This window comes from Halyomorpha halys, unplaced genomic scaffold (genome assembly GCF_000696795.3).
Source record: "Halyomorpha halys isolate HHAL.00 unplaced genomic scaffold, Hhal_1.1 Scaffold100.1, whole genome shotgun sequence".
Classification (NCBI taxonomy): domain Eukaryota; kingdom Metazoa; phylum Arthropoda; class Insecta; order Hemiptera; family Pentatomidae; genus Halyomorpha; species Halyomorpha halys.
Window position 1 is genome coordinate 1,226,736 of NW_027112088.1, and position 15,262 is coordinate 1,241,997.

Here is a 15,262-nt window from a genome sequence, read left to right on the forward strand (position 1 = left end):
ACAGGCCATGATCTGCTCCAAAAACACCTCCATCGAATTGGCATCGTTGATTCCCCGAAATGTCCTCTATGCAACATGGGGGACATGGATGGGGACCATCTTTTGGCGTGTGTTGGTCTGGTGGATGTTGAGCGAGATACGGACGAACTAAGAGGACGAATAAAATTGTATTGGGCTGCCAGAAGGAAAATGGCGTAATAGCCCACTTCCTGTGGTGTAGGGAAAAAAAAAAAAAAAGTTTACCCAATTTACAACATTGTGTCATTGTAATTTTTGATGATTCAATCTCTTGGAATTAAAAGGTAGGAAGGTTTTAATTACACTCAATTAACATAAATCTGGTTCTATAAACCTCCTATCGGACTGTTTTCACTAATTTAAACATTATTCCCTTGAATTTGTTCTGCTCTGATTTTTTTTTAAAAGAATTAAGTCAGATATTTTTATTAATTAATATTACTGTAAGATTGCTGATTGACCGACCATGTATAGTATATACATAAATCTTAGTAATACATGGAATATAATTTGGGTGCGGTCAAATGAAACTCAAATAGTAATGACTATTTAAATTGAGCCAACGTTTCGCCACACATTGCAGGGTTTCATCAGGGCTGAAAAGGATACAAACACTTGATATAAGTAAAAAGAAATGGGAAAATTACAAGAGTATATAATGAAACATAGAAGTTTAATAAGAAAAATAAAAGGTTATAAACAATAAATGAAAACAGAAATAATAACAGATAAAAAGAAAAAATATAAAAGAAAGTACAAACTAAGAGATGAAAAAGGGGGATAAGAATAAAATCAAGAATCTTATCTCCCTTTTTCATCTCTTAGTTTGTACTGTATTTTATATTTTTCCTTTTTATCTGTTATTATTTCCGTTTTCATTTATTGTTTATAACCTTTTATTTTTCTTACTAAATTTCTACATTTCATTATATACTCTTGTAATTTTCCATTTACTTTTTACTTACATTATATTAATGTTCTTATTTATTTCTACATTTACGTCACCATTTGAGTTTCATTGGATTGCACTTGGACCATATTCCATGTGCCTAATTCCCCTATTTTATAATGTAGAGAATATTATATTAATTAGTACATCCCAAAACAATATTTTATAATAAAAAATAATAAATAAAATGCCAAAATGAATGGGCATTATTTGGAGGAAACACACTGCACTGCATTATTACTAATTAGATTAAAAAAATAATTGTTTATTACCTGGCCTAAAGCGCATTTTGCTCCTTTCACTGTCAAAATTTAACCTTAGATTATCTCTTGATAATATTGGGTTTCTGTCGCTATAATAACGAGGCTCCCTAAAAAGATAATGTCATATGAATAAAATATATATTATTAAATACCATCAGAATGGAGTGGGGGAAATATAACCTTATATTTCATAATAAGACTTTCAACTTTTGTTAAGTCCTCATTAGAAAACACAATTTCAGTATTAAAAAAATATATATATATATATGTAGTTTGTTTTAAGCTGAATTAAATGCACCCTTAAGTTTTGGAAACTTTTTAGAATTCATGCTGCAAATTTCTTATTTTGTTTACAAAACAAAGTACAATTTGCATCCTATCCTATCATAAAAAGTGGAAATTGCCTTACATTTACATAAAAATAGCTGCAATGGGAAAAATGTAAATGAAGCCCAGTGAAAAAACAAACAAAATTGATATTTAACTTTTTTGCCATAATTTTTGAAGCTAAAATCTAATTCTTTTCACCAATAATTATGATCTCTAATTTTAAAAATACAACTTACAAGAATACATAAGACATATGTATAAAAGGGAAAAAAGTAACAGAAGGTTTTCAAGGCCCTAAATGCCACTACTTCTCATAGGACTTTTAAATTTGTCCCGTTTCTACATTTATCACACTCCACCCAACTGAATACATTTCACATTAGACTAAAGAAAAATTTATTATTACCCAGTATCTGAATCATCTCCGTCACTATAAGTCGCTGTTGTGCTAAGGTCACCAAGAAATAATCTCCTCATAATGCTTCGTCGATACCAAGCTTTTGGAAATGCAAGGATTTCCGTCAATCTCCTCATGTCATACTTGAAAGAAGCTGACCCAATATCTACAATAGCTAAATAAAAAAAAAATTAAATAATTACTTATTTTATTATTATATAAAAAGAAATATTGAAAATGTTGTTTTAATTGTTTTAAACTGAAAAGTATCCCGAGGGGTAAAAGTATGTACTGTACTGGGTAAAAGTACAGCTTTCAAGTATCCCGAGTTCACCCATCAGTTTGCTTACAGTCAAAATGGGTGTAGAATAAACTCGTTGAATTCAAGATAATGAAAACTGCATGACTGACTTGATCAAAGAAGATGGTTACGTCTGTTTGTATAGTTGCATTTATCTGAGTTAAAAACACTTAATGTCTTCAATTTTCATAAAACAAAAAAGAACTTTATATCCCAGAAATATAACTATTGAAGATAAATAACAAGTGAAAAAATTAAGAAAATCAGTAAGAAATATATTTTTTTTAAACCATTAATCTCAACCAAGTGAACAGTGGATGATGGCTATATTGCACGAATTGTACAACTTAGAGATGAGCACAACAAGGTAACTTTTGGGTAAATAACCTATTAAGCTCCATAGAGATGAAACTATTAACGCTACAGTTAGTAATAATATGATCAACTGAGATGTGTAAGCAGAAATGAATTTCCAACTGTAAAATAGCTTCATCTTAAGAAGAATGAGGCAGTCTCCTACCATTAAGAAAGAAGATAATATTGCATAATTATTATTATTATTATTGTATGACTGGTAATCTATTTAATTGTCAGTAGAAGGATAAATTAGAAATTTTAAGCTAAATTAAATTAAACTACTGTAAATTTTTTTAAAAACTAAGAGATATTAATAGTTATTAATACAAATATAATGACAGAAAAATTGTTCAAGATTCTTATTAAAGGTGGGGATGGATGATGATGCAAAGTTAATAATGTAAAATTAATTTAATGGTTATTAGCTAATATACGAAATGAAGAAAGTCATATATTAATCAATTTTTAAATAGTTAATGATCATATAATAATATATACATGACCAATATTTTTTTCAATTAATAATGATTACTGTAAGACTTAGATACCTACTTGAAAATCTAATTACAGCTTGACCATGTTCAGAAGCACTTTTCGATTCAACATTGACTTTACGGGATCGAGACAGATGTAATTTGACAAATTCCACATTAACACTTAGTGAATCCTTTCTTTCACTATCTTGTAAAGGACTCCACTGGGCTTCTTTCACACCTGTAGTCAAACAAGATATAATTGGGAAACTCATAGTTATAACATAATACAAATAAGCATTGCCCATTTAAAAAACTTAGCAGAGTACTGTACCTGATTTTTTGCCTCCATAAGGATGGAATATGTAAAGAGAAAAGTCCGAGAGGCAGCTAGTAACACTGATACCACCCATTGTCCCGTGAGCACCAGGCCTAACAAAGGACATTATTTCATTGAATAATTTAAATGATTGAATAATAAAAACTATCTTTACTTGAGAAATACAAACGTTGGGGTTTGAGAATCAGCCCTCTTTGAAGAAAAAACAATATCAACAGAGGGTAATTGCAGCATACATTCAACTCGGGATACAGGTAAACAAGAAAATCTGGAAAAAATAATTAATTAATGCATAATATAATTGAAATTATCCAAGAATATAAATTTATAACTCACTGTTCAATGATCTACTTACCTAAATGTTGATGGCTGCATATGAAAATATACAATAACATCCACTGGGAAAGAAGCATAATACTGAGTATTGTTTTCAAACATTCCACCATGTGATTGAAGAGGACTCTTTTCGTGAGGAGGAATGGGTTCCAATGTCTGTTCCAAGAAGTCTAGAATATGAGGTGAAATAACCTGAAGAAAAAATATTAATATAACATATATATTTAATCTGCCAATAATCCATGAGCTATAAATAAATAATCACTGAGAATTTGGTATGAGGAGTGGTCAGGAATGAAAACCACACCGATCAGAATAAATTTATTGTAATGATTGACTCGCTCAATAACTCAGGCAGAGATATTGGGACACACTAAAATATGTTTGTATTATACTTAAGTGTCCCAGTGTTTATATTATACTAAGGTTTCTCAGTGTTTTTCTTTACAGACTGCACCTCACAACCAAGCTTTCTTTTAATCAATTCTAAGGTCAAAGATACCACCTTCACCATTATAAATAAAGAGGATACATCATAAATATTAAATAGTAAATATAAATACTATAAATTGATTTAAAAAAAAACTAGTGGTCTTCTAGGAAAGTAAATAAAAATAAATCAATGATGATTTATCTGTAAAGGCAAAGCTAGTAACTTTTGACAATTACATAGATATTATTGTAATAGAAAAATTACTATCAACAGGTTTTTTTTCACTAAATTGTTTTAAAAATTTTTATAAATAAATATAATTAATATCTAATTAAACATACTGTTTCTTCTGGAATCGATTGGAGTGTAGCCCAAGCAAAAAGAGCAGCCTTCTTTAAAACACTTCTTCTCGGAGATTCAAATTTACTTAAATCAGGAACAGTTTTAGATTCATAATGAACCTATGGAAAAAAAAAAATAATCATAGAAAAAAATATATCAAAAGTCAAACGATACTGGTAAGACCATTTCACAATAGAATAAAATCAGTTAGTAATTGCAAAAGATGGGTTTCACTCAACATAACATGCTCTGCAGGATTAATCCAATTCTAATGTTCATTTTTTTATTTATCTATGCTGTTGAGGTAAATGTTCAGTCCAGGCACAAATTCAAGATGCTCTAATATCAGAATACATCGGACAATATGCATTCTATAAGGTTAGGTTTGCTAGACAGGCCAACTGAACAATCGTGGTATAGAGCCAACCTATAAACCACGAACGATTGGTGAACTTTAAGAGTATATGCCTTAAATCCCCACAGGATGGAAACTACAGTTTTTAAGGTATTTGCCTACAGCTGAGTTTGAGAAATCAAGTTTTGAGGGTATTTGACTTAAACCTTGCAGGACGATAACTTATAATAAATTTGTCGGGCAATCGCCACAAGTTATTAGAGAAAGTAAGTTTTTAAGGTATTTATTTTAGATTTTTGCAGAACAGAAATGGACAAGGATTATTCATCCTTGGTAATGCTCATTTGTATTAAAGATAGAAGATAGACCCATGAGAAATTTAGTTTGGCCACTAGGTGCCTGAAGTCAGATTGTAACAACACTGTGAGGGTAGCTCCAATAAGTTTCAATCTACTCAGTGACCATCAGACTGCTATAATGCTTTTGAATAATATTCAACAAGAAATTGCGAGTAAACAGTTTTCTAATATGGGATATTTCCTAACATTGAGAAAATTGGAAACAATTAAAATTACAAATTACAAGTAGTCGTCACTAGAGCACTCACAAAAGGATTTAACAGCCTCTTTCCTTAGTACTCATCTATTCTCTCACATTGATATTTTTCTATTTTTTTTTTTATTCTTTCTCAATACACTTCATTGTTCAAGAATAAACTATAATTATATATGTGTGAGTTCACACATTTCTCTCTCCAATTACCTTACCCTTTCACCTTCCTCAAGTTTTTATATTGAACAAGAATCTCAAGATAGTGTTGCCAGAGAAAATTGTAAATAAAATTTATATTTTTGATTGTTTTATATAATGTTTTAAGATACATTTTATTTTTACCAGAATGATATGCAGTGTAAAAGTCCTTGTGAGTATTAAATCAAATGTGGTCCTTCAATCTATCTATATTTCAATTTTCTTTTCTTTTTTTTTTTTCCTAATAAGGCAAAATAGTCTACAGAGTGCATTATACCAAATTTATTACATAAATATTACTATTATCTTCCATAAAATACTAAGCTCATTATTTCTCATGAAAGAAATCAGAGAAACCAGTCAAGATTTTTTTCAATAGCTACAGGTTTAAAAGAACAAAGATACAATAATGGGACAAAACTAACAATTGACAATACCTTGACATCAAGCCCAGGAATATGGAAGATTGTGACGTCCCCAAGTGGAACCTGAACCTGTAACTGCCTCAGCCTATGAGCGGTCGTGTTACTATGACTTCTGCTATGACTCCTTCGGCTGAGTCCTGGTGAAGTCGGTGGAAAGTCAAACATACCTCCAGAACAGCTGCGCTCTTTTTTCATTCTTGTAAGCCTATTAGTGGTAACATTTAAAACACTCAGATAGTCTTATACAAATTAATTACTTAGCAGAATAAGTAATACATCTGTTAATAAATGTATATTTATAAATAAGGTAAATTGCAAATCAAACATGATGGAAGAAAAGTAAGAATAAGTAATTTTTATTCTTTTTTTTTTGTCCCCAAGCTTTGTCATATTCAGAATATGACTTCTCATATTTACTCAGAAAGTGTTTTAAGAGTAATTATTATAACTCATTTTTAAACTTCATGTACATCTGTGATAGGATTAAAAGAAATGATGTAAACATTTATTTTTATTGTTATATTATTTTAATGTGTTAGATTCAAGTGCTAAAAAATCAATACTAATGCCATGAGGATCATTATCCAAGTATGGCCACAGTTTTTTCTCCAAAAAAATTTTAAATTATTTTCTGTTTTTTCTTAATGAATTGGTTCATAATGAACTCCTATACAACATTTTAAATGTGGACACAAATAATCAATAATATTTATTCAGATAAAGATGATTATATTGACGATTTATTCCACAGTGGTGCTAAGTACATTTCCACTAACTTTAGGGAAATACAATTTAAGATTCTTTCTTTTATGAAAATTACAACTTTTCAATTATTTTTTTAACTGAACAAATTTAGAATTTATACCCTTTATCTGTTCAGTCTTGGGTCTATAAAAAATAGATGTTCCAAATACCGAAGTTGTAGCTAAATTGCAATTAGCCCAACTCTTCTAAAAGGCAGGCAATTCTAAAAAATATTTTTTTTTCTAGTTTATATTTTTTTACAGTTGTATGTTCAATTACTTAAAATATAATAATAACAAAATTCGGCAGGTCATTTATTTTATTTCCAGCACTATTCACGGTTGGGCTAACAAAGGTTCCTTATGAACCCCTACCCGCCATTAAAGCATAAACTAGCTACTGAAAATATTGCTAACAAGGTAGTGTCAATGTAGCCTCTAATGCTGAGAGAAAATAACAGAATCACTTTTTTGCATCCACCATTTAAGATTTGTATCATTAGTGTGATAAACTTAAAACATTGTATGAATGTCGTTGAAGGGATGAATGGTCTGGAGTAACCCTTGGAGCTTGATTAATTAATTGATATGTATATACAATTAAAAAGAAAGATCAAAACATAAGTTTCATAAATCTTGAAAATGAAAATATTAAAATGGTAACACATACATTTTTAATTCATCTTCCTTATTTAAATCTTTGGTATGCAAGACACATTTTCCCCTGTTAATGAGAACTTTAATGTCTAATTCAAAGTCTATATTGGGCTCCGTAGGTTTTTGTTGTGCTGGTGCCGTACTTGGGGTTGAACCTGTAGTACTACTTTCACCTTCTCCTAGTAAAAGAGTGCTGTAACATACATTGATTGTATAAGAAGAAAATGTAGAATAATATGGTATTATGATCTGTAAATGATTAAACTCATATTGACAAAATAAATAACTTAAGCAAATTACAAAAAAAAAAAAAATGTTATTGCAGGAATTTTGGGAATAAACATTTAAATTCAATAAAAGAAAAACCTCATAGCATTACAGGAAAGAAACAAAAGAATTGGAAAAAAATCTTTGCAACCTGAAATAAATTACTTTTTTAACATTGATCCAAACAACAAAAAATATTAGAATGGCTTGGTGCAAGAATGTGACAAGCCACCATTAGGAAAATTATTATTTTGAGCAAAATACTCATAACACTGTTTTTTTCTCTTATAACATCTCATCGTTTCTCCATTGGACCGTTCAACTATATTACTAAACTTATTTGATAAACATTAAGTAACCTGTGATCAGTATCACTGGGGGGTATGTTGTCGGTGGAATGACGTACTCCTTGCCATTCAAGTAAATTTTCTTCGATAGGAAGACTCAATTCTGAACTTGCGCTTGGTAGTGAAGATTGCCTATAATGGAAAAAAAACATTATGAAAAAAAAATTAAGCCTTATAAAAAAAAAATTAATGCAATAAATTTGTTTATCTAACTAACAAAAACTATCAAATATACTAATTGTTTGTTAAATTGACCATTAAATAGAGAAAAACATTTGTTATGATTATACTGAATTTAAAACTCAAAGAATGAGTGTTAAATATAAGCTATATATAAGGCAGAAATATAACACATAACACAACAGTTGTTCTAAATTAAATTAATATATCATGAATGGATATAATCTAATTTCATAAATTAATCAAAATACACTCTTAGCTTTAAAAAATTTCCAGAAAACAAGTTTTTTAATTCTCTTTACCTAAAAGCTCAGAATTCAAAAGGGAATTAACTCCTAGAAAATATTTTATACCACTTCATCATTAATTCTAAGCAATCAAATACTGGAAAACTGAATTTGATAGCAATGTAGGCCACTTCAAAGCAGACATCTTTGGGAGATTCAATAGTGTATGAAAGTTGATTTGTTTAATTCACTAAAACTTTTTAAATAATTTTCTGATGACTTAATATCTAAAAAATAATGCATAGTGAGAATGAAGAAAGGAGTAATAAAACTCTTCCATAAAATCCTTAACAAGGAAAAAAAAAATGTTGAAACAAAAATATGAAATTAAAAAATATAGTAGAAACACAGTAAGTTAGTTTAGTAAGAAGAAAACAGCCAGGAGCTAACTAAAGTTTCAAAAGCAATTAAGCAGATAATATAGCTTAGCTTATTGAAGTATGGTTTAAATCATAAATCCATTTGGGTAAATAATGGATATGAATAGATACAGCACATTTGAAGATAAAATATGGTGCTTTGACAGTTGTTAACATGACCTTGAGAGTGAAATGTAACACATAGATATGGTAAGCTTAACAACACGACATGCAAAATGCAAACAAAAACTTGCAACAAAAAATAAATTAAGCACTATTAACAGATACTTTGTGTGTCCCTACATGGTAGATTAAGTTATCCTTATTAAGCATAATTTTATTTTGTAATTGCTTAATTAAATAGAGAAAAATCTAATAATGCATATTTTTACACTTTTCTTCACATAAAAAGAAGACATTTACGTTTTAGGTAATAAAATGACCTTTTTGAAAATCCTACATCTTTAATAAAATCAGAAATAGGTTTAGCAATCATGTTTAATGGAAATACCTTCCTTTAGTAACAATACTTTGAAAAACTATATATTTCATTCACAGATAAGTTAAAGTTATACTAAATTATCATAAAATCAAAATCCTAAAGAAGTATATTAGCGATTTTTTCTTAATTTACTAGTTATAGAGTTCACAGAAAAAAAAGTTTCAATTTGCCATTAGATCCCCACATTTGCTAGCATCATTCTTCAACTAATTAAATATTTTCATTAAAACTGCTAAAAGGAAAATACTAACAGTTATAATAAAAATCTTCAAGAGTGGAGAGATATGCAGTGGAAAAAAAATGCTATAAAATTTACACTTTTTATGATTTGAAAAACTGCATTGGCATGAAATATAAAATAACATTTTTTTCAGAAGGGTTGAATAAGATGGTTAAGTTTTGCAAAATAAATATTGTAATTTATTAAAGGTTTATTATGTATGGTAATATTATTATTAATATAAAGGTTTTATTCTTTAAAATTGTTAGTGCAACGATAATACAGTGGATATTTACAGTCAGATTAACATGTACATAATTATCTTCATAGGGCAATATTTAAATATGTGAAGTATCAGAGTTAGAGATACATCGAAATGTATCCCATACCAGTAATGGATCTAGAGCCCTGTGTGATACAATATTGCAGGGATCATTTAGGAGGATGGCTGCTAAAGTGTGTTAAATAGTTTAAGGGGGAGCCCCCCTATAAATTCCTCTATAATGTTTAAGTAATTTAATTTTGTCATGGTGTGGAGCGCTGGACGGTAGCCCCTTCCTGTAGTGAAGTAAATAATAAAACATCATTCTAAAATCCTCAGAATATTGTAGTGATAAAAAATAGTATGATGAAAAATCATAATAAATTAGAAAACAACCAAATAATACTAATACTGCTGTATTGAGGGGAAAAAAAGTTTTTATAACATTAGGAAAATTTACAACTGCCTTAATAAAAAAAAAAAAAAAAAAATATATTCTGAATAAGAGCAATGTGAGATGACAGTGAATAGTGGAGAAATTATGCATGAATAGAACTCAAATGACTGTTATATTCTTCGATAGATAACTAGACCATTTTTTCACTCTTTGAAAGAGTGTCATAATGAGGAGTTTAGAGGATATGAGATAGTAAGGATTGGATATGGGAGGAATTTATAGTTCCATCACTGCATGTCAGTTTTCACTTTTTAATTCTGGAAATAAGTTATATATTTAACAAATCCTTTAAAGTATTTCATGATTTACTCAAACTAGTCGGAATGGATAAACAGTCTCTTGTTTTTTCAGTCTTTTAATATTATATCATGTTAGTCACTCAATGAAATCCTGAAGAGTGGAAGACTGCTACTGGGATAAGTAAAAACCATTGAAAGTTATAGAATCCAAGAAGGCTTCTTCAAGAAAGTTGTAAAACATAAAATATAATACATTTCTTAAGAGCAACGATGGTTCATTAAAAATTAATTTAGCCGTTAACAAGAGTTTTTATTTCCTTTCTTTACAATCTGTTAATAAATAAATTAAAATAATGCAATATTTGAGAAGAGTGATATTACCTTGCAAAATTATGAGAATCTGCACTAAATGTGACCCTTGTGTTTGGGGACAGATGACCCCTGGGAAAGATACTGCTTGATGGTGAGCTTCCAAAACTGCTCTTATCAATATCAGGGCTGATAGAAAATAAAGTCTAAATTTTAACTTCAAGTAAAGTGAAAATAAGAAAACAATATCTAAACATAACTTCAGATATTTACTAATTTTTCTATATTACGTATAATTGAAACAAACTAACTAAATTTGCTTAATTTTCTATAAGCAAGCTTTAAAAACAAAACAAAACAAAAAAAAATAATAACACATATAATTACAAGATAATTTTAGATATCTCATTGACTAAAACCAACACAAGATCTACAAAACAAACAAAACAAAAAAAAAAAAAAAAATAACTTCATGAAAAGCTCTTGGTTTTCAAGTCAGGTGATTTAAAAGTAATTTAAAATACCTTTCAATTTCCAATTGATGTTCTGGAGTAGGAGATGGAACGATAAATGACCTGGATCTGAAAGTAGCTGATTTTGAGCTCATTAGTTTCTTTTTCATCGAGGAAGACTTCACACTTTGCCTTCTCAGCTTCTGTATCATATCCCTAAAAAAATAATGATTTATTTTAAAACATTATATCTAACAATAGTAATAAGAGTTACTTATTAAATATATAACATAAGTACTAAATAGAATCATCAAAATAAACAAACATGAGATTGAACTTTTTGAGTTTCTATATACTGAATAAAACAGCTTTTCAGGCATTTTACTAGTGTTAAAGGTCATCGCTAGAGTGCTTATAGAGCCTGCTGTTCCAGCCATGTAGGTCAAGGTAATGCTCGGAATGAAAGAGATAATTCTAAAATACCAGCATAATTGGTCATACTATTACTCTGAATTTGATAAAATTTTCAGGAATTGGCTGAGTACTGATTGACAGAAATCTGTATTTTTTCCTTAAAAAAGTAATCAAGTACTGCCCATCTCTACTATAACTCAGATGGCTAGGCAATGGGCTAAAAGTTACTAAGTCTTAAAAAAGTAGTCACAAAAAACTTTCAAAACAGACAATATTATTATGTTTAGAAAAGTGTAAACACATAAACGTCATTTTTTAAAAACAGCAGTTTTTGAGTTGAGCCTCTTTCACATTCTGAATGTGCGATATGGAGACCATTCAGTCAAAAGTTAATAAATCTACTGGTCAAAAATAAAGATTTATTTGACAAATTAAAATTCTACATCTAAAAATTATTTTATCCAGTCAAATAGATGCTATAAAACCACATTTAGACTTGACTACATGAAATGCTCCCATCGTAATTTTCCAAAAGTGGATGTATTAACTTTTGATAGAATAATCCTTGAATGTACATAATTGGTACATACATGTATTGATTAAACCTTAACTTGTACGCTCAAGTTAAATCAAGCGCGCTAAACAGACCACACTGAGTACACTCAAGATAATTTGAGTGGTGTTGTATTCTATGCTGCTATAATTTTTCACACTCGAATATAATCGAGAATTAAAAATAACAATGTGATAATAAAATATTTATTCTCTGTAATAATCCTCTATATATAGCTTTAGACTATGTTTACATAGGGAGATAGGTGTTATGACCAATATCCAAAATAAAAATAAAAATTTGGTTACTTTTATATTTTTTTTACCAAGACAATGTTCTAAATTTTTTTTTACAAAAAAAAATTGATTTTTTTTTGGCCAGTTTTTTCAAAAATTGTGCGTTAAGGAGTTAAACAAGTTTTTTTTTTTTTTTTTTTTTAAAGAAAACTTCAAATAATAATTATATAATATAATAAGTTATGTCAAATTATCCGGTTTGGTTGAACCATTAAAAACAGAATTATGATTTCATAAATACCTTCTGAAATCCTTAAAAACCATTGCTTCTAACTCTCGTAATCTTTTCATTTCTTGTTCAATTGTTCCATGGGATGCACCAAGGCTACGAAGATCATTGATTATTTTGGCCTGTTCATTCATTTCTTTTTCAATAAGTTTAGAACGTTTCTTGGCATCAATAGATGGATCCAAAGCAAAAGCTGGAAATCCATCCACTGTTTGACGATTCCTTTTGATTAATGGTGTTTCCTTTAAAAAAAAAATAAATAATGAAAATGAGTCATTTTCATCAGGGACTATATAATATTATGTCAAAAAAGTTCAAACACAGTCATTTAAAGTATTTTTCAGAAATAAGCTAAAGAAATCTATTATTGATTTAAGACAGTCTCTAATATTATTGGAAAATTGAAAGGCCTATTTTCAAAAGGGCACATTACCATAAAATATAAATAAGTGTATTTTTTTAAATATTTCTAATTTAATGTGCATGAACTGAATTAAATACTCTAATAATTTCCCCAGAAAACTGAATCAATCGCTTTCTCTGGTAAGACAAGTCAAATGTTTTAATCAAAAAGGGACAAATACACTCACTACAATGTTATTAAGAATATTCCATTCAAAATGATCATATCCCAGAATTTCTGTCAAAAGGTCTTATAGATTTTAAGTGTCTTATTAAAAATAGTGGAAGAATCTTTAGGGAACTGTACCAACGGCTCATGGAAAAGAAAACAGGCATATGAAGTCATCCATAACAAACAAGGTAATGAACAATACTGATCTGATGAGCCTTGAAAATATTGGTTGGGCTTATCCTCATGATAAAAAGAACCTTTGATGTAGTTAATTGGATGGATATTTTTAAAAACCACTTGAAGTAAATTATAAAGTAAAACAAGGCCTTTTCTTTACAGGGTGCATGACCTCATATGACTGTGCATAGATGACATTGTCAATAAAAACAAATATATGGATCCCACTGTCAATCTCTTATTCAAGCATAAACAGCTAAAAAAAAAAATAAACTAATAAATTAAATATTACCCGGAATAAATATGAAATAAATGTCAATCTCTTATTCAAATATAGGTAGCTAAAAATAAACAAAAAATAGAAAAAAAAAAAATATATTACCAGGAATAAATAAGAAATAAATGGCGTTGATAACCAAAGAAGTTTTGCTCATTAAACAAGAAAGAAAAAATGAACGAAAAAACAAAGATAATTATTTCACTAGTTTTCTCACCTTACTGGAATATTTTAAGAGTTAGATATGTGGCCTTTTGAAAGTAAACTCCTCACTTAAATTTTTATCAACATTGAGTTAGTGGTATAAGACTAAGTTTTAACCTGAGAGTTTTCTGGGTTGTCCGGGTTATCAGGTTCATCACTGTCGTAAGAAGGATTAGGAACATCATCCTCTTGGTAACTAGTTAGAGTTGTTAAAGTGTGACCAAGGGCAGATAACTGCTTACCAATGTTCACGTCCAAATGAATGTCCACGCCCTGCATAGCCCACTGAACATTGAGAAACCATTTCGCGTTATCTGTAAAACCAATTTTTATACAACAAAGAATAAAATTAATATTGACCTTCCACATTTATAAAACAAAGAATTGTAATAAATTCTTTCAGTGATAAAACAATGATTTAATTTGAGATAAGTAACAAATAAAGAGCTAAATTACTATTATTAGCATCAAATATAAATTTATATTAAAAAAAATAAAATAATCTTACATGACGAATAATGAAAAAAAAAAACCTGAATCAATTTTCTGAGCAGCAACTGTGCGACTGCAGACTTCATAGGTTCCTTCAGATACTACACAGAGGTTCATAGATGCTTCTGAGGGATCTGGTTTCCAATCATCAAGAGATGTTTCAAAATCATCAGCGAATCGAAGACAGAGACCAACGAATCTCCCTTTACTAACTAAAGATCCCCAACTACAAGCTGAAATGCTGGTAGACTCTAAAGTAACAAGCACAGCTGAACAAGAATCTTCAGCAAATAAATGTCTACCCCAGGCAGGCTGTAAAATATAAAGAAATAATTTACTGAATATCAAACAAATACAATTAGACATATATTTATATTAAACTAGAATGAGAAGTTGAAAATATTTTATTTGAACCCCCATCCCATGGTGAATAAGACATCTAGTGGGTTACAGAGAGATTGGAATGTTTAAATACAAGCATATTCCTCAAACAACAGTTTTATTTAAGGCAACAAAACTTTTAAACCACTACCTTTAAAAATGCTTAATTTTGAAAACAACTTAATCAGTGGAACTAAAGATTTATTTTTTATTTTTTGATATTTACAACTGTATAAAAAACTACAACCAGTAAATTTGATCATAATGACATAATGATATGATACAGGATGTAGAGAAACTACCCAGTAGTAGAAC

The 15,262-nt window shown here is 29.1% G+C and overlaps 1 protein-coding gene across 2 annotated transcripts in view; it reads right to left on the reverse strand.

Moving 5' to 3' along the window:
* tweek (transmembrane protein KIAA1109 homolog tweek) overlaps positions 1-15,262 on the reverse strand; it is a 94,590-nt gene that overhangs the window by 17,054 nt on the left and 62,274 nt on the right. For both annotated transcript variants that reach the window (XM_067050070.1, XM_024359413.2), the window contains exons 66-80: positions 14,608-14,878; positions 14,192-14,388; positions 12,855-13,084; positions 11,423-11,566; positions 10,971-11,087; positions 8,096-8,215; positions 7,483-7,662; positions 6,082-6,274; positions 4,539-4,658; positions 3,784-3,956; positions 3,598-3,696; positions 3,423-3,520; positions 3,168-3,329; positions 1,967-2,132; positions 1,240-1,337 (exon numbers count right to left, since the gene is read on the reverse strand). In XM_067050070.1, the coding sequence (XP_066906171.1) occupies positions 1,240-1,337; positions 1,967-2,132; positions 3,168-3,329; positions 3,423-3,520; positions 3,598-3,696; positions 3,784-3,956; positions 4,539-4,658; positions 6,082-6,274; positions 7,483-7,662; positions 8,096-8,215; positions 10,971-11,087; positions 11,423-11,566; positions 12,855-13,084; positions 14,192-14,388; positions 14,608-14,878 (2,368 nt within the window). The remainder of the gene's footprint in view (positions 1-1,239; positions 1,338-1,966; positions 2,133-3,167; positions 3,330-3,422; positions 3,521-3,597; positions 3,697-3,783; positions 3,957-4,538; positions 4,659-6,081; positions 6,275-7,482; positions 7,663-8,095; positions 8,216-10,970; positions 11,088-11,422; positions 11,567-12,854; positions 13,085-14,191; positions 14,389-14,607; positions 14,879-15,262) is intronic.